This window comes from Notamacropus eugenii, chromosome 4 (genome assembly GCF_028372415.1).
Source record: "Notamacropus eugenii isolate mMacEug1 chromosome 4, mMacEug1.pri_v2, whole genome shotgun sequence".
Lineage (NCBI taxonomy): Eukaryota > Metazoa > Chordata > Mammalia > Diprotodontia > Macropodidae > Notamacropus > Notamacropus eugenii.
In genome coordinates, this window is record NC_092875.1 from 295,244,176 (window position 1) to 295,267,959 (window position 23,784).

General features: G+C 34.3%; 1 protein-coding gene across 1 annotated transcript in view; it reads left to right on the forward strand.

Annotated features, from left to right (window-relative positions):
* The first annotated feature begins 1,609 nt into the window (after nt 1-1,609).
* GDAP1 (ganglioside induced differentiation associated protein 1) overlaps nt 1,610-23,784 on the forward strand; it is a 31,419-nt gene continuing 9,244 nt past the window's right edge. Inside the window, exons 1-2 of the mRNA XM_072604910.1 lie at nt 1,610-1,775; nt 2,636-2,828. Coding sequence (XP_072461011.1) covers nt 1,662-1,775; nt 2,636-2,828 — 307 coding nt within the window. The 5' untranslated portion in view covers nt 1,610-1,661. The remainder of the gene's footprint in view (nt 1,776-2,635; nt 2,829-23,784) is intronic.

Here is a 23,784-nt window from a genome sequence, read left to right on the forward strand (position 1 = left end):
CAGAATATTTTTAGAGCCATTTTTTTTTACAGGTATTTGACTGGATTTGGCAAGAGTGTTCTAGAAAGTCTGTGCTGTTACTCCACCATCTTGGCTCCACACCTACTAGTTTTTCTTTTGAATTAGATTTGTTATTTTACAGCTAAGATGGCACAGTGGCCAATGTTGAACTTGGAGGCAGGAAGATCTGAGTTCAAGTTTTGCCTTTATCACTTATTGACTTGTGACTCTGAACCTCAGTTTCCTTATCTATAAAATGGAGATAGTATCATCTACCTCACAGGTTGTTGTGAGAATCAAATGAAATAATATTTGTGGGGTGCTTTTCAAAGCACCTTAAAGTGCTATACAAATGCTGGTGCAGGGAATTTCCAATGAGGAAACTCCCAGTATAACACAAAAGGACATGTGCTGGGCAACTTGTAGTTTTAGAGAGTTACTTGGGAGGCACTGAGAGTTTAATAAATGACTTCCCCAGAGTCACAATAAGTTTCAGAAGCAGAATTTTAAATCATATTTTCCTAACCTTAAAGCTGACTCATTTTCAATGCCAAGGCCAAGGCCATGCTGCCTCTTATGCCTTTCATTTGATAAGAAAACTATGATAACCCTAAAATTTAAGGCAACATATTGGTGAAAATTCTAAAAAAAGATAAGGAAATATTTAGAAAGCAGAAATGCAAATTTGGCAGCAATTTATTACAATGGAGGTATCTATATCTGTGACTAGTAGTGGTCATATCATGGATGGAGAAAGGAAGGTCAGGTGAACTAGACATATTACATTTGTAAATAAAGTCAATTTGATTTTTGGCTATATAATTAACAGATTATGAGTTGGTATAGATAAATCAGAGACCAGATAGTATCTGTATTTCCCTTAAGTAAAATACCAATACTATAAAACATTCCTTCAATATTATGTTCATTTTTAAAGACTAGAAGAAAAATAATCAGAAAGATGTTTGTGAAAACGATGAAACAACAGTTGCAAAACAAAATAAAAAACCCTAAATTAAACAAAAAACAAACCTAAGACAACAAGACAGTATTTTGGGCAAAATGGCACTTTACCACTGCTCCAACGACAGTGACAGTAACCATTGTATGATAATGAATGACATGTAGTAAAAACAGCTTCACATGTAAATGACATATACTTTTGGTTTAAAAATAGATTTTCCACATGTAAAAGAATGCTACAGCTTCTTAGTGTCCCAAGATAACACTTCAGCCTTCCACTTCCTTTCATCAAGTTGCTTTGCCACTGAATCGAATCTGGCCAATTAGCAGAAGCCCCAAGCCAGGAGGAAAACTTTTGCCTGAGCAGAATTTTCTGGACTGATGGAAAAATTTGCAATTCGTGTTCTGTCTTTTGATCTCCATGCCTACATTCACATTAAAAAAACTACAGATTCCACTAAACTCAATATACTATTTGGTAGCAGAATTGTCATCTCCTAAGCTACCTAGGTAGTATCCTACTTCTCCAGGTTTACGGAAACAGGTAGCCTTTGCATATTCCCAGGAAAAAACTACAGTTCCCAGTAGCCTTTTCGAAAGCAAGAACTCAGTTTTTTCTTCTCTGAGAGGAATCAATAAAAAAAAGGACATAGCGCGGAGCAGTGTGGGTGGAAGAGGAGAGATAAACACACTCAGAAATGGCTCTGAAGAAAGATGAGCAAACAGGGGATGTGCTGCCGACTAAAGGGGAATCCGACTCAGAAGTTAAGCTTGTTCTCTACCACTGGACTCATTCCTTTAGTTCTCAAAAGGTAAACGTTCGGGGAGGCCGCGGCACCGAGTATTGGGTTTCAGCACCGGGACAGCTCCCTTGGGTCGTTCATTTATGCTCTTCCAACTAGGCTGGAAGAGGCGGCCACCACCCGTCTCTGACACTCCAGCTTGGGCTTTTATTGGTCCCATGGAGAGGAGCGAAGAAAAATCAACCCAAGGAATGAAGTGGATGTGCTCTATTTAGTCATAACCAGAATGCGACAAAGGCAGCGCAGATTTGTAGGCCTTGAAAGCCTAGCCTTCTTGTAGGAATAGCAACTATAAGGTGGAGAGTTGGGAGAAAAGGGTCTCAAAGAAGGCACTTCACTTCTCAATTAAATTAATTATAATCTTGCACACCAACTTCTAAATGCCATCTCCTTCCACTCTGCTTCTTCTCCTCCTACTCCTTCCCCCCATACAGCATTATTTACCTTTGTTTCAGGTTCTTGGTAGTGTCTTAGACTTGTCCAAATGGAATCAGACAGGGTTTGTGATAGGGTTAGGTTGCATGTGGTCCTTGTGGACAGCGACTGGTTTCCACTTTTGTTTTTGATTCTAAGAGCCTAGCTTATTGCTTTGCATATCGAAGGTGCTTCATAAAAGTTTGTTAAATTGAATTATGTATAAAATAGAACTTTAGAATAAAAAGACAAATACTGTGAAAACCAACCTCAGTAGGCTATAAAAACAAGAAATGTAGACTTTTGTCAGTATTTTCCCATAGTCCTTGGATATATATAGGTAGCAGTTAAAAGAACGTGACCCACCAAGGGATTCAGAAGATACTTAGTAGAATGAAAAAAAGTAATTTAGTCTAGAATAAACATACTTTTGTAACCATTGTGAACTCTTCCAGGTGCGCTTAGTAATTGCTGAAAAGAAACTGAAGTGTGAGGAACACGATGTAAGTCTGCCCCTGAGTGAACACAACGAACCATGGTTTATGCGTTTGAACTCTTCTGGAGAAGTGCCTGTCCTCATCCACGGGGAAAACATTCTTTGTGAGGCAACTCAGATCATTGATTATCTTGAACAGACTTTCGTGGATGGTAATGTTAAGGCTATTTGTGATTTCTTTAGTTTTGACTTTAGTAGAAATGCCATATTTTCCATTTCCATAAGTATACACCAATAGATTCAGTAACAAATACTATAAACTTTATTTCAACCAATATAGCTCTATTTTGTTTTATCCATGTAAATTAAAGCCTTAAAGCCTTTGATTCAACAAACAATTATTAATTATGTGATATGCCAGGTACTTTTCATTTAATGTCTTTCCATTTAAATCCATTTTGACAAAGCCTTCAAATTATATAAATTCTTGGGAATAAAAGTAGCTTAATTTACTCTGCTTGCTAAGATAATACAGTAATTGAAATAAAACTCATGTTTTTACTTCTAAATATTATATAAGCAAAGAAAAAATCAGGCTCTTCATTTCCAGTGAAGTGATGATTATTTTCCTAGCCAATGTGTCTCAAGAAAGTATGTCAGGAGGCAGGAAAGACTAGAGGAGGAAACCAAATTTTAAGGTACTGTGAAAAAGGTATATTCAGCTTTTAAGTCTGGGGACATTGCTTGTTCTGGAAAGCATAGGTTTTATCCCTTTTTTATTTCAGAAGACAACAGAAAGCCATTTTTTTCTGAAATTAAGAAAAGAATGCTTTGAAGGGACAGACATAATCATGTACTGTTCTCACAGTTTTGTAAGAAAATTGGGTAGAGGGCTTCAAGACTACCTCTCTTTTTTCTTTAAAATATTCCTCATTTATAATTTATTATCTCATTTTTATTGATGACTTTATTTCTATGTCTCATTTATTTCCAAATATATACCTTCCTTCTCTTCCCCAGAAATCTATTCTTTGTAATAAAGATTAATAAGAAAGAGGAAAAAACAATTCAGCAAAGCTGAACAACACATTGTGTCTAATGGTACATTCTATACCAATATAGTCCTCCCACTTTTTTAATGAAGGGAGAGAGATGAATTTTCTCAACTCTTTTCTGGGCCCAAGCTTGGTCAATGTAATTATGTAGCATTCACTTTCATTTTGTCCTTTCTGTCCTTTTACATAATCATATATATATATTTTCCCTAGATCAGTTTATTTCATTATGCATCAGTTCATATATCCTCTTCTGCTTCTCTGAATTCTTCATTCATTTGCCAATTCTTATGGTGCTGTAATGTTCTATTACATATAAGTACAATTTGTTTAGTCATTTCTCAATTGTTTTTAGGTTTTTTTGCACTTTATGACTCTTGGTGTATATGAGACCTTTGGTACATGTCTAACAACAGGGTTTGAAGGTCAAAGGGTATGAGTGTCTTAGTGACTTTTTAAAAACATAATTCCAAATTGCTTCCCAGATTGGTTGAATCAAGTTACAGCTCTATTCACAGCATACCAGTGTACATTTCTTAGCATGGCACCTTCAACATTGATTGTAACCATGTTTTGCTATCTTTTGCAATTTTCTAATTTTGTTTCCCAAACTTCTCACATGGTTCTTCAGTGTCCACCAAATGGGGATAAATGCCACTGTAGTCAGAAAGAAGCCAGGAAAGTGATATGAAATTGACAAAATGAAATAGAAAATTTTAATTATTAGATCAGGTAAACATCTGAAGTGCTCAGAAACTAGATACCTTTATGGGAATGGAATGTGTTTAAAGTCAGAGAGGTGGATAAGAAATGGGCCCACATCCTACCTTTTCTGTAGGTGTCTCAATACTTTCAGAGAACTCTATTTCCCATTGTTTTAATGGAAAGCTACTTTTAAAATCCACCTTTTCCCGTATGACCTAAAAGAGGGAATGTGGTAATGGTAGGAACAATATCCTAACCCACCCCATGGCACAAAGCAAAAGAATTTTTCCTTGTAAGGTATCAAAACCATCCTTGAGACTTGATTGAATTAAAGTACTAAAACCTCAGAATGTTGAAAAAATTTCTGTGTCACCTGAGTACAAGGCAGCTACGAGGAACTCAGGTAGTTTTCTGATGATTGGATGGTTGAAAACTATGATCTGCCCAGACAAGAGAGCTTCTTTTAATTAAGTAACCAGAGATGTCCTTGATGCCTTCCTTAGTCTGTCATGGTTAAGTAAATAGCCTTTTGTTAACTGTTGAATGGTTTTCAAATATCTTATTTTGTTCCAATACTAAATTTGAACTGCCAGAAGACTAGCTTGAGTCAGGTCCAACCAGAACAGTGGTGAATACTTACTGTACTTTAGTTTATCAGTCATTCATTATAAATATAAAACCTGGGGATCAAGTCTAAAAGTGGATTCTAGTCTTCTTACTGGTATAATATAATTTGAAGAGAATTTCTTAATTTTTCTTTGATTGGGAAAAATCCCACTAAATGTTTTTACCTCTAAGGTGCTTGTTGCTGGATAAGACTAATCATAGTGAGCAATTTGAATTTCCTAAGGAAAATGTTAGCTAGACAAAAGATAGTTATGTAGGTTCAGAACTTACTGAAAAATGGATCCAAAGAGTAGTCATTAGTGGGACAATATAAATTAGATCTCTATTAAAGTGCCCCAGGCATATGTTTTGATTGTGGATTGTTCCATATTTCTTATCAAGGTATATGAATGAAGGTATAGTATATGCTTATCACAATTTCAGATGATATGGAACCAGAAGATATAGCTAATGTTTTGTTTGGTAGAGTGATACTCCAAAAATATTTTAACAGGCTAGGATATTGAATTGGATCTAAATAGATGAAATTTAATAGGGAAAAAGTAAAGTTGTTCATGTGGATTTTTAAACAATTAAACTTCAAATGTATAAGATAGGCAATGTATGGCTAGATAGCAATTTGTGTTTAAGAAAATCTAAGGATTTTAGTGGACCACAAACTTCATGATTCAATAGAGTGATTTAGAAGCCAAGAAAATAAATCCAGTGTTGGGCAGTGTAGTTCCATTGTATAGTGGCAAAATCAGGCTACAATTCAAGCATTGTATTCCTACTATATTTTAGTGAGAATACTGATAAAGTAGAGTGCACAGTGGAAGGCAATATGGATAGGGAAGAGCCTTCAATTAATGCCATGTGAGGAATGGTTGAATGAGTTGGTGATATTTAGCTTGGGGAAGAGACGACTGAACTGAGATATGATGGTTTCAGAGTACTTGAAAGGTCACTTGAAATAGGGATTAAATTTTTTGCTTGGACACAGAAGTATGTGTAACAATGATGTGTGTAGGGCTTTTGATTTATATAATAGAAATTTCCTATCTTCTTTTCATACTTTCTAGCTTCTATTATTGTGTCACTTCCAGTTTTCAGCATATTATTCCAATGGCTGCCTTATTTTGCCCATTGTCTAATAATAATAGTAATACTAGTTATCATTTATATGATACCTATTATGTGGCAGTCATTGTGCTAAACACCTTACACATATTATCTCATTTGATCCTCATAACAATTCTGTGAGGTAGAAGCTATTATTATCTTCATTTAGTAAATGAGAAAACTGAGATTTGCCCAAGGTCCAACAACTCGTAAGTATCTGAGGATGAGTTCAAATTCAGTTCCAGCACTCTTTCTGTTGCACTGCCTAGCTGCTGCTGGTCAAGTCTGTGGATAACTATCTTGTGATAGTTATTTTGTTCAGAGTTAGTTTCTTCAGAGTTCTCATTTATTTCTGAGTTTACAGTAATGTTATAGATGGTGGCAATCTTCAGAACTCTGAATAAAGATGTTACAATGGTTTGCTTCAATCCTTGCATCTTTATCCCTTTAAATTTTGAAACTGGAACCAAATACCTTCCACCTGTAGGTTGAGTTTCACCCCAGATTCTGGGACCAACTCTGCATGGGAGGCATATAAGGAACTCCATGTGAGCAGCTTATTGGCTAAACATCATCAGCTTTGTATACGAAAGATTCTATTCTGACCTTATACTTTACTTCTAATAATTGGTTTCTTGTACTTGAGTTCTTTAATTTATTCCTTCCCTGATATCCTAATTATTATGATAATAGGGTTTTGCTTTATACCTCTAGTTCTTTAATGTCCAAGGGTCATTCCTATGAAGCTCAGTCTTTGTAACCATTATTTACTTTGTTTCTTTCACTGTGATTACTTTTCACTTTGGGAGATTCATATGGGTGCACTGATACTGGAAAAAGGCATCTAGACTAATTTTGAAATCATCGCTCATTTATCAAAATTACCTAGAAATAGTTTGAAATATTGGACAAGAAACTAAAGGCCTGATGTTTTTATTGCTGAAGGCAAGGGATTTGAAGGAGAAAGGTATATTTGGAAAGTAAATACCTATTTAAGAAGAGGTCTGAGAATAGGATTTATAGTTCTGAATCATGGATTACATATAAGAATGACAGGTTCCTGACCAGGGTTGAAGTGGATCTGATAAGCACTAACAAGAAAATATTTGCCTTGAGTCTTGAAAACCTAATCAAAAGAGTTTTAAACTGAAAAGAAAGAGGGGGAAGAGAAAGCTATATCCCTCCACCAAGCCTAATTCCAGAGAGAAGAGCTACAGCACAGAAATAACAGTAAAACAGAGACATCCAGAAGTCTATGAGAGATAAAATACAAGGAAGGAGCCAATAATTTAGAAAAACACACAACTGAAATATGGTCTCAGATATCTATATACAAATCACAAAGTATGTGTAACAAGCAGATTGAACTCTATATCCTAATTTGAAGAGGCAAATTTGAGCTCATTTATATCACTTTGATGTGGTCAAATGAGACCTAGAAATGGAATATGGTTCTGAAAGCAAATACCTTATTCAAATGAAACAGGATAGGTAAAAAGCGGCTTGACTGGAGTAGCACTATATGGCAACATACTAAGAAGAGACACTTATATGAGGAAATTAAGGAAACCAGAGCCAGGAAGTGTAGTAGAGAGCATTTGGGTGGAAATCAATGGAAACAGAGATAGAAGCAATTTTATAATGGCATTATGTTGCAGAGCACATGTACAAAAATTGGAACTGTATGCAGAGTTCGTAAAACAGTTGACCAATCTGATTCAGAAGCATGAGACAGTAAGAATGATACACTTCAATTATTTCACTAAAGTCTAGAGTTATCTTCCTTCGAAAGGCAGAGTAGCTAATGAAAGCTTAATTTGCCTTAATGGTAATTTCATCTGTCAAATAGGGAGGGGACACAGTTAAATAAGAAAAAAATTATTTTGTGTTTCCTTCTATAGAGAATATTAGTTGGTTATGTGAAAATTTTGGGAATCTTTGGGAGAAGTGACAAATTCAATTTTGAATTTGAAATCTAGGACAGGAAAATAGTGAATATAACTAACCTGATGCTTTGGTTTTACTAAAGGAGATGTCAAAGAATTCAGAGAAATGGCAGATAGGATATCACGTACTAAAATTGTACAGGGGAAGTTTGTCCAGGATAAATCAGAAAATCTCAAGAATGAAATCCTGAGGGTGCCAAGAAGAAAAAATCAAAGTTCATTGTCTAATGAGACTGATATGAGTGCACAGAACAATTACCAACCACTGTAGAAAAAAAGAGAAACATACAGAATATGGGAACAATGATATGAAGGATGAATGTCAAAGCATGGCATAGTCCTTTAAGAATAGTGTTTGGTGACTTCTGATTCTTGTGAAGAGCCTACCAAACTCCCAGCAGCAGGAGTCATGCTTGCAACTGAACTTAAATTCTATATTTCCTCCTGGATATTCTCTCAAGTGCCACAGAAATACAAATAGTAGAAATTTGCTCAGGTTGCAATAGGAGGGAGGTACATGATGGTAGCAAGGAACAGTAGTGCTCTATGCAATAAAAAAACTTGGACAGAGAACTATGGAACAGAGAGTACTGGGGCAGAATGTGTATGTGTGCGTGTGTGCATGTATGCATGTGTGTGTGTGTGTGTGTGTGTGTGTGTTGGTGGGGGCTCCACTGGTAGGGAAAGAACACAACATCTATCTGGGAATAGTTCTGTCTCCCCAGAAGTCACGTGGGGCAGAGATCTGGGCTGGTGAACTATAAATTCTCCTGCATGGGAGGAGAGTGACACAGTTTTAAGATCTAACCTCCTACAGAAATTGCCATCAAAGAGGAAGGAGTCAGAAAGAGAGCAGTAGGATAAAATAAAGAAAAAAGACTGAAACCATCAATGATCTCAGGAGGAATTTGAAGAAGAATACTTGATTAAAGACTTTGAACACAAGCAGATAAATCAGCAGAGAAGATATTACTAAAAAAATTGGAAACTGGTCTCTAGATCAGAGAAAAGAATTCAGACATCAATTACAAAAAAATATTGTAAGACAAAGGAAAATGAATCAATACCTGATGAGGCAGAGGACCCTTATTATTCTGAAGAGAACATGGAACCACAGCAAGTTGCTCTTGAATGGTTTAACAGAGAAATAAGAATTGTGAATGTAGGATTTATGTCCTGCCTAGCTGAAATAATTGACAGAATAGAAAAACTTGAATCCATGATGGCAAATCTCACCAAAGAAACAAATGAGAGAATAACTGAGAGTACAGAAACAATTATATTAAAATAAAGTGAGCTCTCCCTACAAAAAAATATGTTGATCTCAAAAATAAGATGCATAGAGATAACTTAAGGATTATAACATCCTGAAAAGAATAGCAAGTCAAAAAACCTGACTGCCACAATGCAAAAAATGATGCAAAAAATGCCTTGACTTATGAACACGGAAAATAAAGTGTTAATCCGAAGAAACCACAGATCACCTCCAGAAAAATACCCTAAGTTACAAACTTCAAAACAAATAGTAGTTAAATTTGACAATTCTGTTGATAAATAATAAATTATGCAAGTTACCAGGAGAGAGATCTTTAAACATAAAGGAAATTCAAATAACACAACTGTTCTGCACTACCTACCCTAACCCCCCCCTCCCAACTCAAAACTTTGGGAAGAAAATGGAATATGCTTTGAAGAGCAAAGGAACTGGAGATGCAACCTAAGGTGACCTGCCCTGTAAAACTGAGTCTAACCATTAATGAAAAAAGATGGATATTCAGTATAAAAGAATTCAAAATATTCTTATAAAGAAAGCCAAGCCTGAAGAAATTATTTGCTTCTGAAACATCTCAGACACCAGAAATATAAGAAAGTTAAAGAATATAGCAACCAAGAATGACAATGAAATAAAAATGAAACTATTAAGAAAGAAGGAAGGAAAAGAAACATGGGACAAGAGAGATATTCCATAAAGGAAGGTCAGGACTTTACAAGAGGTATAATCTTAGACTACTCATCTTGCCTCAGAGCTCCTGGGGGCAACTAACACTGGAGGAGTGACAGGGCGGCAAAGGTCAGTTATGAAGAGCATAATCAGGAACACTTGGGGACACTTGTCACTTGCAAGAATTATTATTTATAAGAATGAGATTTAAAAGAAAAAAAGAGGGCCAAGGGAAAGATCTATAAGACAATATCTTAGAAACTGCTTAGAAGAAGGAACTCCAAATAGATATCTTAGAAGTTTTAATTCCATGAGAATTGTTGATACTAAAGAAAGCCTTAACAAGTATCTGAGACATGGATCAAAGAAAAATAGTAGAAACAGAAAAAGAGAAAATAAAGAAGAGAATAAGGAGAAAACCCTTTTTAGAAAAAGGCACAGAAAATGAAATAAAAACCTCTAATGAACTGAACAAGTTGAAGAGGAAGAAAGTAGGGGAAATTTGACTTGACTATTTACTATTTAAGAGAGAGAATAAAAGAGAGGAAGAATTAAATAAATGGCCAGATAAAAACAGGAAAGGAACTAATAAGCAAAACTTCAAAACTAGGGAGAAGGGCAATAAACAAAAGGGAGGCAGGGTGAAGGGAAATGAGTCAGTGGGTGTAAGATTAACTTTAGGATAAATTAAACTAAAATAAATGAAGAAACATAGGACTGTATTTACAGAAGAGAAAAAATTCTAATTTTGAGAAAAAAATAGAGACAAATGGAGGAAAACATAAACCTGATTCTCATAAATGTGCATAGATTAAACAATACAATAAAATGTAAAAAAGAATGACAGATTAGATAAGAAAGCAAAAACCCCATGATCTGTTGCTTATGTGGAACGCATATAACAAAAACATAAACAGGATGAAAATGAGGGACCAGAAATTACTATGCATCAACTGAATTAAAAAAAAAGCAGGAATTGAAATTATAGTATCAGACAAGGCAAATATAAACATTCAATACATATCAAGGAATCTGCTGAAAGGAACCCTGAACAGCAAACCAATATCAATATTAAACTTATGCACTTATATTTGTTGGCAATTTCTCTGCACCCTAATACATGGACCTTTTTTTGGTAAAAATTCTTTGTGATTCTGCTACATTCATACATTCTTTAGCAATCCCCCTTAGAAGACATCAGTCTTTTGGCTTGAGTCTCTCCCACAATTTGTTCAGTGCTATATTCTTTCTTTTGTTTATCTTTGTACCTTCATCTCTACTTATTTGAAACTAAGAGAAAGTCATTGAAATCTCAGGCCATTTTTGTATTATTATCAATGTCTTCCTTTAGTCTATTTAATTTTTTCTTTATGAATTTCAGTCATTCATCCAAGTCATCATCATGACCAAATTGAATTTATAAGCAGGAAGCAAGAAATTTAATATTAGGAGAACAGTCAACATAATTGATCATATTAATAGCAAAAACATCCAAACTCACCTGATTGTTTCAAAAATTTCAAGGAAAATCTTTGACACAGCGCAATATTTATGCTAAAAACCCTACAAAGTCCAGGCACAGATGGACCTTTTGGATGTCATAAAAGTGTCTATCAAAAATCAAAAGTAAGCCTATATACTGGCATTTCTCCAAATAAATACAAGAGTAAAGCAAGAATGCTTACTTTACCCACTGTCACTCTGTATAACTTTAGAAATGCTATCAAGAGAAATTAGACAAGAGAAAGAAACTTAAGGAATAACTTAGGTAAAGAGATAAATCTATTATTATTTGAGATGTAAATTTTTTACTTGGAAAAATCTTGGAAATCAGCAAAGATACTGAGACAATAGCTTCAGCAAAGTTACAAGCCTTTTTTTGTAGAAAGAAGCAGCATTTCTATATATTTATAATATATATTATAATTTCTATATAGTAATGAAGTCCAAGAGGCAACCATAGAAGGAGCAATCTCATTCCAAATAAATACCAAGTGCGTAAAGTATTTGGGGATCATTCCACCAGACACATGAAAGACATGTAAATTCATTTACAAAGTGCTCCTTAAAAAATAAAGGACAACTTAAATATTTAGTGTTCATGGGTTCAGCCCTGCCAATGTAATAAAAGCAAAAGTCTGACAATGCTATAAAATTAACTTACACTTTTATGGATATATTAATCAAATTATCAAAGTTACTTTATAGAACTTGATTAAGTAGCAAAATTAATTTGCAGTAAGAAAAGATTTAGAATATCAAGAAAAATAATGGAAAGAGCTATGGTCCAGATCGGCAGCAGTCACTCATACCATCGGATATTGGTAAAAAAAAAAAAAATAGAGTGATAAATCATTGCAACAGAGAGAATCAGAAAACAATGGAACTCAGTAGCTCAATATTTGATTAAGTCAAAAAAATAAATTACCTCTCAATTTGATTTAAAAAAACTGCTGGGAAAACTGAAAAGCTGTCTGGAAGAAATTAGGCTTAGACACACACTTTCTTATGCCATATCCCACAATACATTTTAGATCTAGATGGATGTATTTTATTTTTATATCACCATAGCTTCTTCCAATCTCAGAGAGCCATTACATATAGCAAATAATATTATTTTTCAAAGGTAAAAAAGAAGAGGAAGATAACTGAAGAATGCATAAAAAAATCTGAAATTTTGCACAATGTACAGCACACATGGGCCTTCCCCTCATCAAAGGAGTAAGAGGTGGTAGTGTCTTTTCATATCTGTTCCTTTGAGGCATGTTTGTTCTTTATAATTTTGCAACATTGAATTTTATTTTATTTCTTTATTAGTTGCTTTTTGTATTTACAGGGTTGAAGACACTGTATATATTGTTTTCTTGGTTCTGCTTACTTCAGTCTGTATTATTTCAAATAGACCCTTCCATACTTCTCTGTATTCATCATATTCACCATTTCTTACAACACAGTATCATTCTATTACATTTGTGTATTACAGTTTGTTTAGCCATTCTCCAACTCTTTTTCCAATTCTTTGCCAACCCAAAAAGTGCTGCTATAAATATTTTTGGTGTACAGGGGAACTTTCTTCTTGTCAATGGCCTTGCTGTGGTATAAGTCTCATAAAAGAATCTCTGAGTTGAAGAGTATTGTCATTTTAGTCACTTTATTTGCATAATTTCAAATTGCTTTCCAAAATGTTTGTACTGATTTTTAGCATCAACAACAACATACTTGTGTGCCTATCATTCCACAACTCCTTCAACATTGACTATTACCATTTTTTGTCATTGCCAATGTGTAGGGTATGAGGGGAAAACTTAGAATTGTTATTATGTACATTTCTCTTCTTATTAGTAATTTAGATCACTCTTTCATAATTTCACTAATACTTTGCAAGTCTTCTTTCCAGAATTATTTGCTCATACCCACTGACCATCTATCTATTGAGAAACAGACATACATTTATATATGTATATACATATACAATTTTTTTGTTAATTTTTTATATATCCTGAATACCAAGCTCTTGTCAGATAAATTTCATATAATTGTCCCTCAATTGATAGCTTCTTTTCTTATTTGACATACATAAATTTTGCCTATGCGAAATCATTAAATTTCATATAATTATAGTTGTCTACTTTATCTTTTGTAATTGCCCTTATCGCTTGCTTGGTTAAGAATACATCTCCTACCCATAGCAGAGAGAGGCATAACTTTTTTAATAGCATGATCTTTTTTGTCCATGAAAAATAATACTATTTGCTATATGCAATGATTGTCTGAGATGGGATGAGGAGGAATACTGGGAGAAACTATGGTGATATAAAAGCAAAATACATCAATAAAACTTTTTTAAAAAAAGAATAGTGAGTGTATGGGACTCAAAACCTGGAAATGATAAGGCTAGACACATATACGTATTAAATGTAGTTGCTGGGCTAGTTAGAAGAAAGACAATTACTTGCTTCTTGGACTTAGCTTTCTTTGTATGCCTTCCTCCATACTCCCCCGTTAATTTGCACAGAAGACTAGAAGAATCCTGTGGTTGAAAAACCCCTTTTCCTTTCCCCTAAAAAACTCAAATTCCTCAGCAGTTTGTGGGAAGTTTCTACATTGATGTTGACTAGATGAAATTTAGTAATTGGAAACTAAATAGAGAACCACAAGGAATTTGTAAACCTAAATCAATGAAACTTTTGATAGAGACTCTGCCCTTGCTAAACATGAAATGAGTTCAAAGAATAAATTTAAGCCCAAAGACACTAATTTGTTAGAACTCTTCTAACTTTGTGTTTCAAAGAGCTTGACTTATGGTTCAAGGCATTACTTTCTGAGGAGGAACTTGCACCTACCTCCTATTCAAGTCAAAGCTCTGAGAATTAACAAGCTATTCTTATGGGAGAAAAATTTCTAAGGATTCTTTTTTTTTATTTTAAAAATTTATTTATTTATTTTTAATATTCAATGTTCATTTCCACAAGATTTTGAGTTCCAAATTTTCTCCTCATTTCTCCCCTCCCCCCACCCCAACACACCATACATTCTGATTATCCTTTCCCCCAATCTGCCCTCCCTTCTATCATCCCCCCCACACATCCAATTTATCTGCTTCTCCCCTGCTTTCCTGTAGTGTAAGATAGATTTTCATACCAAATTGAGTGTGCATGGTATTCTCTCCTTAAGTCAAATGTGATGAGAGTAAGCTTTATTTTTTTTTCTCTCACCTTCCCCCTTTTCCACTTCATTGAAAAAGCTTTTTCTTGACTCTTTTATGTGAGATAATTTGCCCAATTCCATTTCTCCCATTCCCCTCCCAATATTTTCCTCTCTTACTCCTTAATTTTATTTTTTAGATATTCTTTCCTATTCAACTCCCCCTGTGCCCTCTGTGTGTATGTATGTAATCCCTCCAACTTCCCAAATACTGAGAAAAGTCTCAAGAGTTACAAATGTCATCTTTCCATGTAAACAGTTCAACTTTTGTAAGTCCCTTATGATTTTTCTTTCCTGTTTACTTTTTCATGCTTCTCTTGATTCTTGTGTTTGAAAGTCAAATTTTCTATTCAGCTCTGGTCTTTTCATCAAGAATGCTTGAAAGTTCTCTATTTCATTGAATGACCATTTTCCCCCCTGAAGTATTATACTCAGTTTTTCTGGGTAGATGATTCTTGGTTTTAATCCTAGCTCCTTTGACTTCTGGAATACCATATTCCAAGCCCTTCAATCCCTTAATGTGATGTAGAAGCTGCTAGATCTTGTGTTATCCTGATTGTGTTTCCACAATACTCAAATTGTTTCTTTCTGTCTGCTTGCAATATTTTCTCCTTGAATTGGGAACTCTGGAATTTGGCTACAATATTCTTAGGAGTTTCCCTTTCTGGATCTCTTTTAGGAGGTGATCAGTGGATTCTTTCAATAGCTATTTTACCCTTGGTTCCAGAACATCAGGGCAGTTTTCCTTGATAATTTCATGAAAGGTGATGTCTAGGCTCTTTTTATGATCACAGCTTTCAGGTAGTCCCATAATTTTAAAATTGTCTCTCCTGGATCTATTTTCTTTTTTTTTTTTTGTAATGTTTAATAATCACTGCCATACAATTGCGATTTTATCCCTCCCCACCTACTCCCCACTACCCCCCTCCCTCCCCACGACTGCATACAATTCTGTATAGATTCTACATATACTTTCCTATTGAGTATATTTTCACTATAGTCATGCTATGTAGTCAGACTAAGATAAATGAAAGAAATCGTATAACAAATCAGAACATGATACACAAACACATACACATACACGAACATGATCTGCTACAATATGTGAATGACTTCCATATTTCTCTCTCTGAGTGTGGCAGGCATTTTGCCTTGAGATCCTCCATTGGGATTTTTTTTTTTTTTTTGGTAAGAAGTTCTTGTGTTATTACAAAAATCTAAGTCTACCAGAAAAAACTCTCACACGCTGTGGTTGTTGCTGTGCATAAAGTTCTCCTGGTTCTGCTCCTTTCACTCAGCATCAGGTCATATAAGTCCTTCCAGGCCTCTCTGAAGTCTTCTTGTTCATCATTTCTTATGGCACAATAGTACTCCATTACATTCATATACCATAATTTATTCAGCCATTCCCCAATTGATGGACATCCCCTTGACTTCCAGTTTTTGGCAACTACATAGAGTGCTGCTATAAATATTTTTGTACATGTGGGACCCTTTCCCATTTTTATGATCTCTTGGGGATATAGTCCTAGTAGTGATATTGCTGGGTCAAAGGGTATGCACATTTTTGTAGCCCTTTGGGCATAGTTCCAAATTGCTCTCCAGAATGGTTGGATGCGCTCGCAGCTCCACCAACAATGAATTAGTGTTCCAACTTTCCCACATCCTCTCCAGCATTTATCATTTTCTTGTTCTGTCATGTTTGCCAATCTTATAGGTGTGATGTGGTACCTCAGAGTTGTTTTGATTTGCATCTCTCTAACCAATAGTGATTTAGAGCATTTTTTCACATGATTATAGATATCTTTAATTTCTTCCTCTGAAAATTGCCTGTTCATATCCTTTGACCATTTATCAATTGGGGAATGACTTGTATGATTATACATTTGGATCAGTTCTCTATAAATTCTAGAAATGAGGCCTTTATCCCCGAGCTTAGCTGTAAAAATTCTTTCCCAATTTACTACATCCCTCTGGATTTTGGTTGCATTGGGTTTGGTTGTGCAAAAACTTCTCAGTTTAATGTAATCAAAGTTATCCATTTTGCATTTCATAATGCATTCTATCTCTCCTTTAGTAAAGAATTCTTCCCTTCTCCATAGATCTGATAAATACACTATTCCTTGCTTCTCCAGTTTATTCATGGTATCAATCTTTATACCTAAACCATGTACCCATTTGGACTTTATTCTTGTGTACGGTGTCAGGTATGGGTCTATGCCTAATTTCCGCCACACTGTTATCCAGTTTTCCCAGCAATTTTTGTCAAACAATGAGTTCTTATCCCAGAAGCTGGGGTCCTTGGGTTTATCAAACAGAAGGTTGCTATATTCCTTGCCTACTGCATCTTGAGTGCCAAGTCTATTCCACTTGTCTACCTCTCTGTTTCTTAGCCAATACCAAGTGGTTTTGATAATTGCTGCTTTATAGTACAGTTTGAGGTCTGGTAGTGCTAGGCCACCTTCCCAAGCATTTCTTTTCATTAGTCCCTTTGATATTCTGGACCTTTTGTTTTTCCAAATGAATTTTGATATTATTTTATCCAGCTCTAGAAAGTAATTGTCTGATAGTTTAATTGGTATGGCACTAAATAAGTATATTAATTTGGGTAGAATTGTCATTTTTATTATATTAGCACGGCCTACCCATGAGCAACTAATGTTTTTCCACTTACTTAAATCTGACTTTATTTGTGCAAAAAGTGTCTTGTAATTGTGTTCATATAGTCCCTGGGTTTGTTTTGGCAGGTAGACTCCTAAGTATTTTATACTGTCTACCCTAACTTTAAATGGGATTTCTCTTTCTATCTCTTGCTGTTGGACTTTGTTGCTAATATATAAGAATGCAGAAGATTTGTGTGGGTTTATTTTGTACCCTGCAACTTTGCCAAAGTTGTTTATTAATTCTAGTAATTTTTTACTTGAATCTCTGGGATTCTCTAGGTAAATCATCATATCATCTGCAAAGAGTGATAACTTAGTTTCTTCTTTGGCTATTTTAATTCCTTGGATATCTTTATCTTGTCTAATTGCTACAGCTAACATTTCTAGTACCATATTAAATAATAGTGGTGATAATGGACAACCTTGTTTCACCCCTGATCTTATTGGGAATGCATCTAGCTTATCCCCATTGCATATAATGCTTGCTGAAGGTTTTAGATAGATACTGCTTATTATTTTATGGAAAGTTCCCTTTATTCCTACATTCTCCAATGTTTTTAGTAGGAATGGATGTTGTATTTTGTCAAAAGCTTTTTCTGCATCTATTGAGATAATCATGTGGTTTTTGTTAGCTTTGTTGTTGATGTGATCGATAATGCTAATAGTTTTCCTAATATTGAACCAGCCCTGTAGTCCTGGTATGAATCCTACCTGATCATAATGTATTAATCTCGTGATAAGATGCTGTATTCGTTTTGCTAGAATCTTATTTAAAATTTTTGCATCTATATTCATTAGGGAAATTGGTCTATAATTTTCTTTCTCTGTTTTGTCTCTTCCTGGTTTGGGTATCAAAACCATATTTGTATCATAGAAAGAATTTGGGAGGACTCCTTCTTCCCCAATTTTCAAGAATAGTGTATGTAGTATTGGAATTAACTGTTCTTTAAATGTTTGATAGAATTCACTTGTGAATCCATCTGGCCCTGGAGATTTTTCCCTAGGGAGTTCATTGATGGCTTGTTCAATTTCTTTTTCTGAGATGGGGTTGTTTAAGTATTCAACTTCCTCTTCTGTTAATCTGGGCAATTTGTATTTTTTAAAATATTCATCCATCTCGTTTAGATTATCGAATTTGTGGGCATAAAGTTGGGCAAAGTAGTTTCTAATTATTGTTTTAATTTCCTCCTCATTGGAGGTGAGTTCACCCCTTTCATTTTTAATATTAGTAATTTGGTTTTCTTCTTTCTTTTTTTAATCAGATTGACCAAAGGTTTATCAATTTTATTAGTTTTTTCATAAAACCAACTATTGGTTTTATTTATTAATTCAATAGTTTTCTTAATTTCAATTTTATTAATCTCTCCTTTGGTTTTCAGTATTTCTAATTTGGTATTTACTTGGGGATTTTCAATTTGTTCTTTTTCTAGCTTTTTCAACTGCAAGCCTAAGTCATTGATCTCCTCTTTCTCTATTTTATTTATGTAAGCATTCAGAGATATAAAACTTCCCCTAATAACTGCTTTTGCAGTATCCCATAAGTTTTGGTATGTTGTCTCACTATTGTCATTCTCTCGAATGAAATTGTTGATTGTTTCTATGATTTCTTCTTTAACCCAACCCTTCTTTAGAATTAGATTATTTAGTTTCCAATTGATTTTTGGTTTCTCTTTCCATGGCCTTTTATTACATGTAATTTTTAATGCATTATGATCTGAAAAGGATGCATTGATTATCTCTACCTTTCTGCACTGGATTGTGAGATTTTTATGTCCTAGTACATGGTCAATTTTTGTAAATGTTCCATGTACTGCTGAGAAAAAAGTATATTCCTTTCTATTCCCATTTAATTTTCTCCAAAGATCTATCATATCTACCTTATCCAGAGTTTTATTTACCTCCTTAACCTCTTTCTTGTTTAGGATCTATTTTCCATGTCAGTTGTTTTTCCATTGAAATATTTCACATTGTCTTCTATTATATAATTACTTGGTTTCTCATAAAGTCACTAGCATCCATCTGCTCCATTCTAATCTTTAAGGAATTATTTTCTTCAGTGAGCTTTTGGGTCTCCTTTTCCATCTGGCCAATTCTGCTTTTTAGGGCATTCTTCCCCTTATTGTCTTTTTGGACCTCTTTTGCCATATGAGTTAGTTTATTTTTAAAGGTGTTATTTTCTTTAGCATTTTTTTGGGTCTCCTTTAGCAAGTTGTTAACTCACTTTTCATGATTTTCTTGCGTTGCTCTCATTTCTCTTCCTAATTTTTCCTCCACCTTTTTTACTTGATTTTCAAAATCTTTTTTGAGCTCTTTCATGGCCTGAAACCATTACATATTTTTCTTTGAGGTTTTGGATGTAGAAACCTTGACTTTTATGTCTTCCTCTGATGGTATGCTTTGTTTTTCCTCATCTGAAAGGATGAAAGAAAATGCCTGTTCACCAAGAAAGTAACCTTCTATAGTCTTATTTTTTTCCCCTTTTTGGGCATTTTCCCAGTCAGTTACTTGACTATTGAGTCCTTTGTCATGTTGTGGGTATACTCTAGGGACCTGTAAGTTCTCAATTCCTCTAAAGTGGCACAATCAAGGGAGGAGAGTTTCCTCCTCTCCTGTCCTGTGCTCTGGTCTATGAGCAACCACAAGTACTTCTTTCTTCCCAGGATTTGTGAGTAGGGTTGCCTTTCCAGAGCCTCCAGCAGCTCCACCATGCCAGTACTCCTCTTTACCCCAGGACCACCACTCAAGACTGAGATCCAGATCAGTGGCTTGATTCCCCTAGGGTCTTTAGGCTGAGGGCTCCAAAAGTGGATGCTGCTGCTGTAGTGACTGTTGCTGCCCTGGCTCCGGGGTCAGATGGCACTCCCCCTCACCCTGGTGAAATAGCTTTCTCACTGACCTTTGAAGCTGTCTTTGGCATTTGTGGGTTGAGAAATCTGGGAACCACAAATGCTACCTGTGATTCCATGCCCTGAAGCCTGCTTCAATCTTGTCTGTGCTGCACTGCGTGGCCAAGGCTGGGCTGTGTGAGTCCAGTGCAATAGATCTTTTCTATCAGAATTCCATGCTGCCTTGGGCTGGAAATCTCTTTCACTCTGTCATTTTGTGACTTCTGCTGCTCTAGAACTTGTTTAGAGTCATTTTTTACAGTATTTTATGGGCTATGTGGGTAGAGCTAGAGCAAGTCTATCTTTCTACTCTGCCATCTTGGCTCTGCCCTCAGGATTCTTTTTTATATAGTTTGGTAGATGTTAGGACTATGCAATCCTGAAATGCTGTATCTAAATACCTCTATATTTTGAATTATTATTAAATTTTATTTTTAATTTATGGAATAAAACAAACATTTCCACAACATAGTACAAAGCATATGACTACACATGGAACTGCAAATCTACTATGCACACCTTGCTATTCCTTTCAAATATACAACAAGATTATCATGTAAATTTCTCCTCCCCTTCCTGCCAGAGTGGCTACCATTAGACACAAAGATATATATATGTAAAATTATTCTCTACATACTTCTATTTATCAGTTCTTTCTCTGGATGCAGATAGTGTCTTTCTTCACATGTCCTTTATAGTTAATTTGAGTATTTATAATAGTCAAAACAACTTATTCATTTAAAGTCATTCTTAAAACAATATTTCTCTTACTGTACATAATATTCATGTGATTCTTCTCATTTCACTCTTCATTATTTTGTGCAAGTTTTCCCATGTTTTTTTTCTAAGATCATTGATTTCATAGTTTCTTATAGCACAATAATATTTCATCAGAATCATGTATTACAACTTGTTCAACCATTTTCCAATTGATGGACATTCATGCAATTTCTAGTTCTTTGCCACCACAAAAAGCTGCTTTTTAGAACTTTTTTTTTTTTTTGTTACAATATATCAACTTTTTTTCCAAATTGCTCTCCAAAATGGTTGGATCAGTTCACAATTCACAACAATGAATTAGTGTCCCAATTTTTTTCACATCTCCTCCAGCATTTGTCACTTTTCCCTTCTATCATTTTAACCAATGTAATAGGTATAATATGATATCTCAAGGTTGTTTTAATTTGCATTTTTGTAATCAATAATGATTTTGAGCATTTCTCATGACTATAAATTGTTTTGATTTCTTCATTGGAGAACTGCCTGTTCAGATCCTTTCACCATTTATCAATTGGACAATGACTTGTACTCTTATAGATTTGACAAAATTCTTTATATATTTTAGATATGAGACTTTTATCTGAAAAACTGTCAAATAAAGTTTCTGCTTTCTTTTTGATCTTGGTTACATTTGTTTTATTTGTAAAAACCCTTTTAAATTTGATATAATAGAAATTATCCATTTTATACCTAACTGTTCTCTATCTCTTGTTTAACAATAAATTGTTCATCCATAAGTCTGACAAGTAATATGTTCCATAGTCTTCAAATTTTCTGGTAAAATCTCTCTTTATATCTAGGTCATATATCCATTTTGTCATTATCTTGGTAAATGGTATAAGATATTGGTCCATACCCACTTTCTGCCACACTGCTTTCCAGTTTTCCCAACAATTCTTTTTTTTTTTTTTTACCAAAATCTTGTCTTTATACTTGTCAAATATAAGAATATTATGTTTATGCTGCTATAAATTGCATGTCTATTCCATTGATCTACCTTTCTATTTCTTGTACCAGATAGTTTTGGTAATTACTGCCTTATAGTTTAAGATCTGGTACTGCTAAACCTTTTACATCGTTTATCATTTCCTTTGATATTTTTGACTTTTTGTTTTTCCAAATGAATTTTGTTATCATTTTTTCTAATTCAGTAAAATTTTTTTTTTGGTAATTTAATTGTGATGGCACTGAATATATAGTTGGGGTAAAATTGTTGTTTTTATTATATTGGCCTTGCTTATCTATGAACAATTAATCTTTCTCCAATTATTTTAAATCTGATTTTATTGTGTAAATTTTTTAAAAATAAGTTTGTTTATATAGTTCCTGGGTTTATTTTGGCAGATATACTCAAGGTTTTATACTGTCTAGAGTTATTTTAAGTGGGTTTTTAAAAATTATCTTTCTTGCAGAGTTTTGTTTGTGACATATATGAATGCTGATGATTTATGTGGCTTAACTTTATGTCTTGCTATCTTGCTAAAATGATTATTTCAATTAATTTTTTAGTTGTGGAAGAATATGACTCAGATTAATGGATAGAGAAAGATTTATTTCTGTTTTTCTTATCATCTTGTTTCATTAAATGTCTATGATTAACACTGTGTTTGGTAATGCTTATTGAGTGACTATGATTTGATCCAATTGTGTCCTCTTATTTATAAATGTAAATCACTGGTGGACATTTGTAAACTCTGATTTTGATTGGATATAGACACATAGGGTGACTTGATCCTGGGAAAGTTTGTTTGGAGGGTCCATATGGGTTGGAAGGTGCCTCCATTTGCTAACATTAACTTTATTGGTCAAGAGAGGATCAAAGGAAAGGTAGGATTGCTGTTCAAGGTATGTATCACAATGGAAACTGATGATCTAGAGAAGGCAGAGCTATTTGCTTCTATTTTCTATGCCAAGAAAAGTGGTCTTTGGATGACAAGCAGAACAAAAATGACTAGTTGGAAATTAATGCCCAAGATAAAAAAAGGAGATAGCATTAGAACAAATAATTTCCCTTGATGAATTCAAGTTACTTTATTCAGATGACCTATGTCCTTGGGTTCTGAAAGAACTGGCAGATTTGATTGCTGATCTATTGTCACTGGTCTCTGAAAGATTGTGGAAAATGGGAGAAGTCTCCCAATATCAGAAAGAGGCAAATTTCTAGAGTTTCTTAATTTTTAAAAACCAATATATAATTTTACATTATTTTCATTTCTGAGTATTTCGGTCCCCATCTTTTCTGTTTGGTGAGGCAGCTCTTTTAACAGAATATAAAAGAGAGAAAAAAAAGTTTCACAATGCTAAAAAACTAAGTCTTTGTCCTGAGTTTTTTTGGAGAAAAAAAGCAGAGGATGGTATTTAAAACTATAGGTCAGTGAATTCGACCTTAGTTCCAAGCAAAATTCTAGACTATAATGTTAAAGAGTATCAGTAATGAATATCTAGAAAAGGAGGCAATGATCACATAGATGCAGCATGAAAAATTCATACCAGATTAAGAGTATTTACTGTAGATATAATTTACTTAGATTTTGGCAAAGTATTTGGTAAAATCTCTCAGGGTATTCTTGTGGTAAAGATGAAGAAATGCAGTTTGGACTACAACACAATTAAATGTATTTGGAATCGGATGAGTGTCGATACTAAGAGTAATCAAAGTTTGATGTCATTCAGGAAGGAAGACTCCAGTGGTTTGACCCAGTGATCTGTGCTTAAAATTTTCTCTCTCTCTCTCTCTCTCTCTCTCTCTCTCTCTCTCTC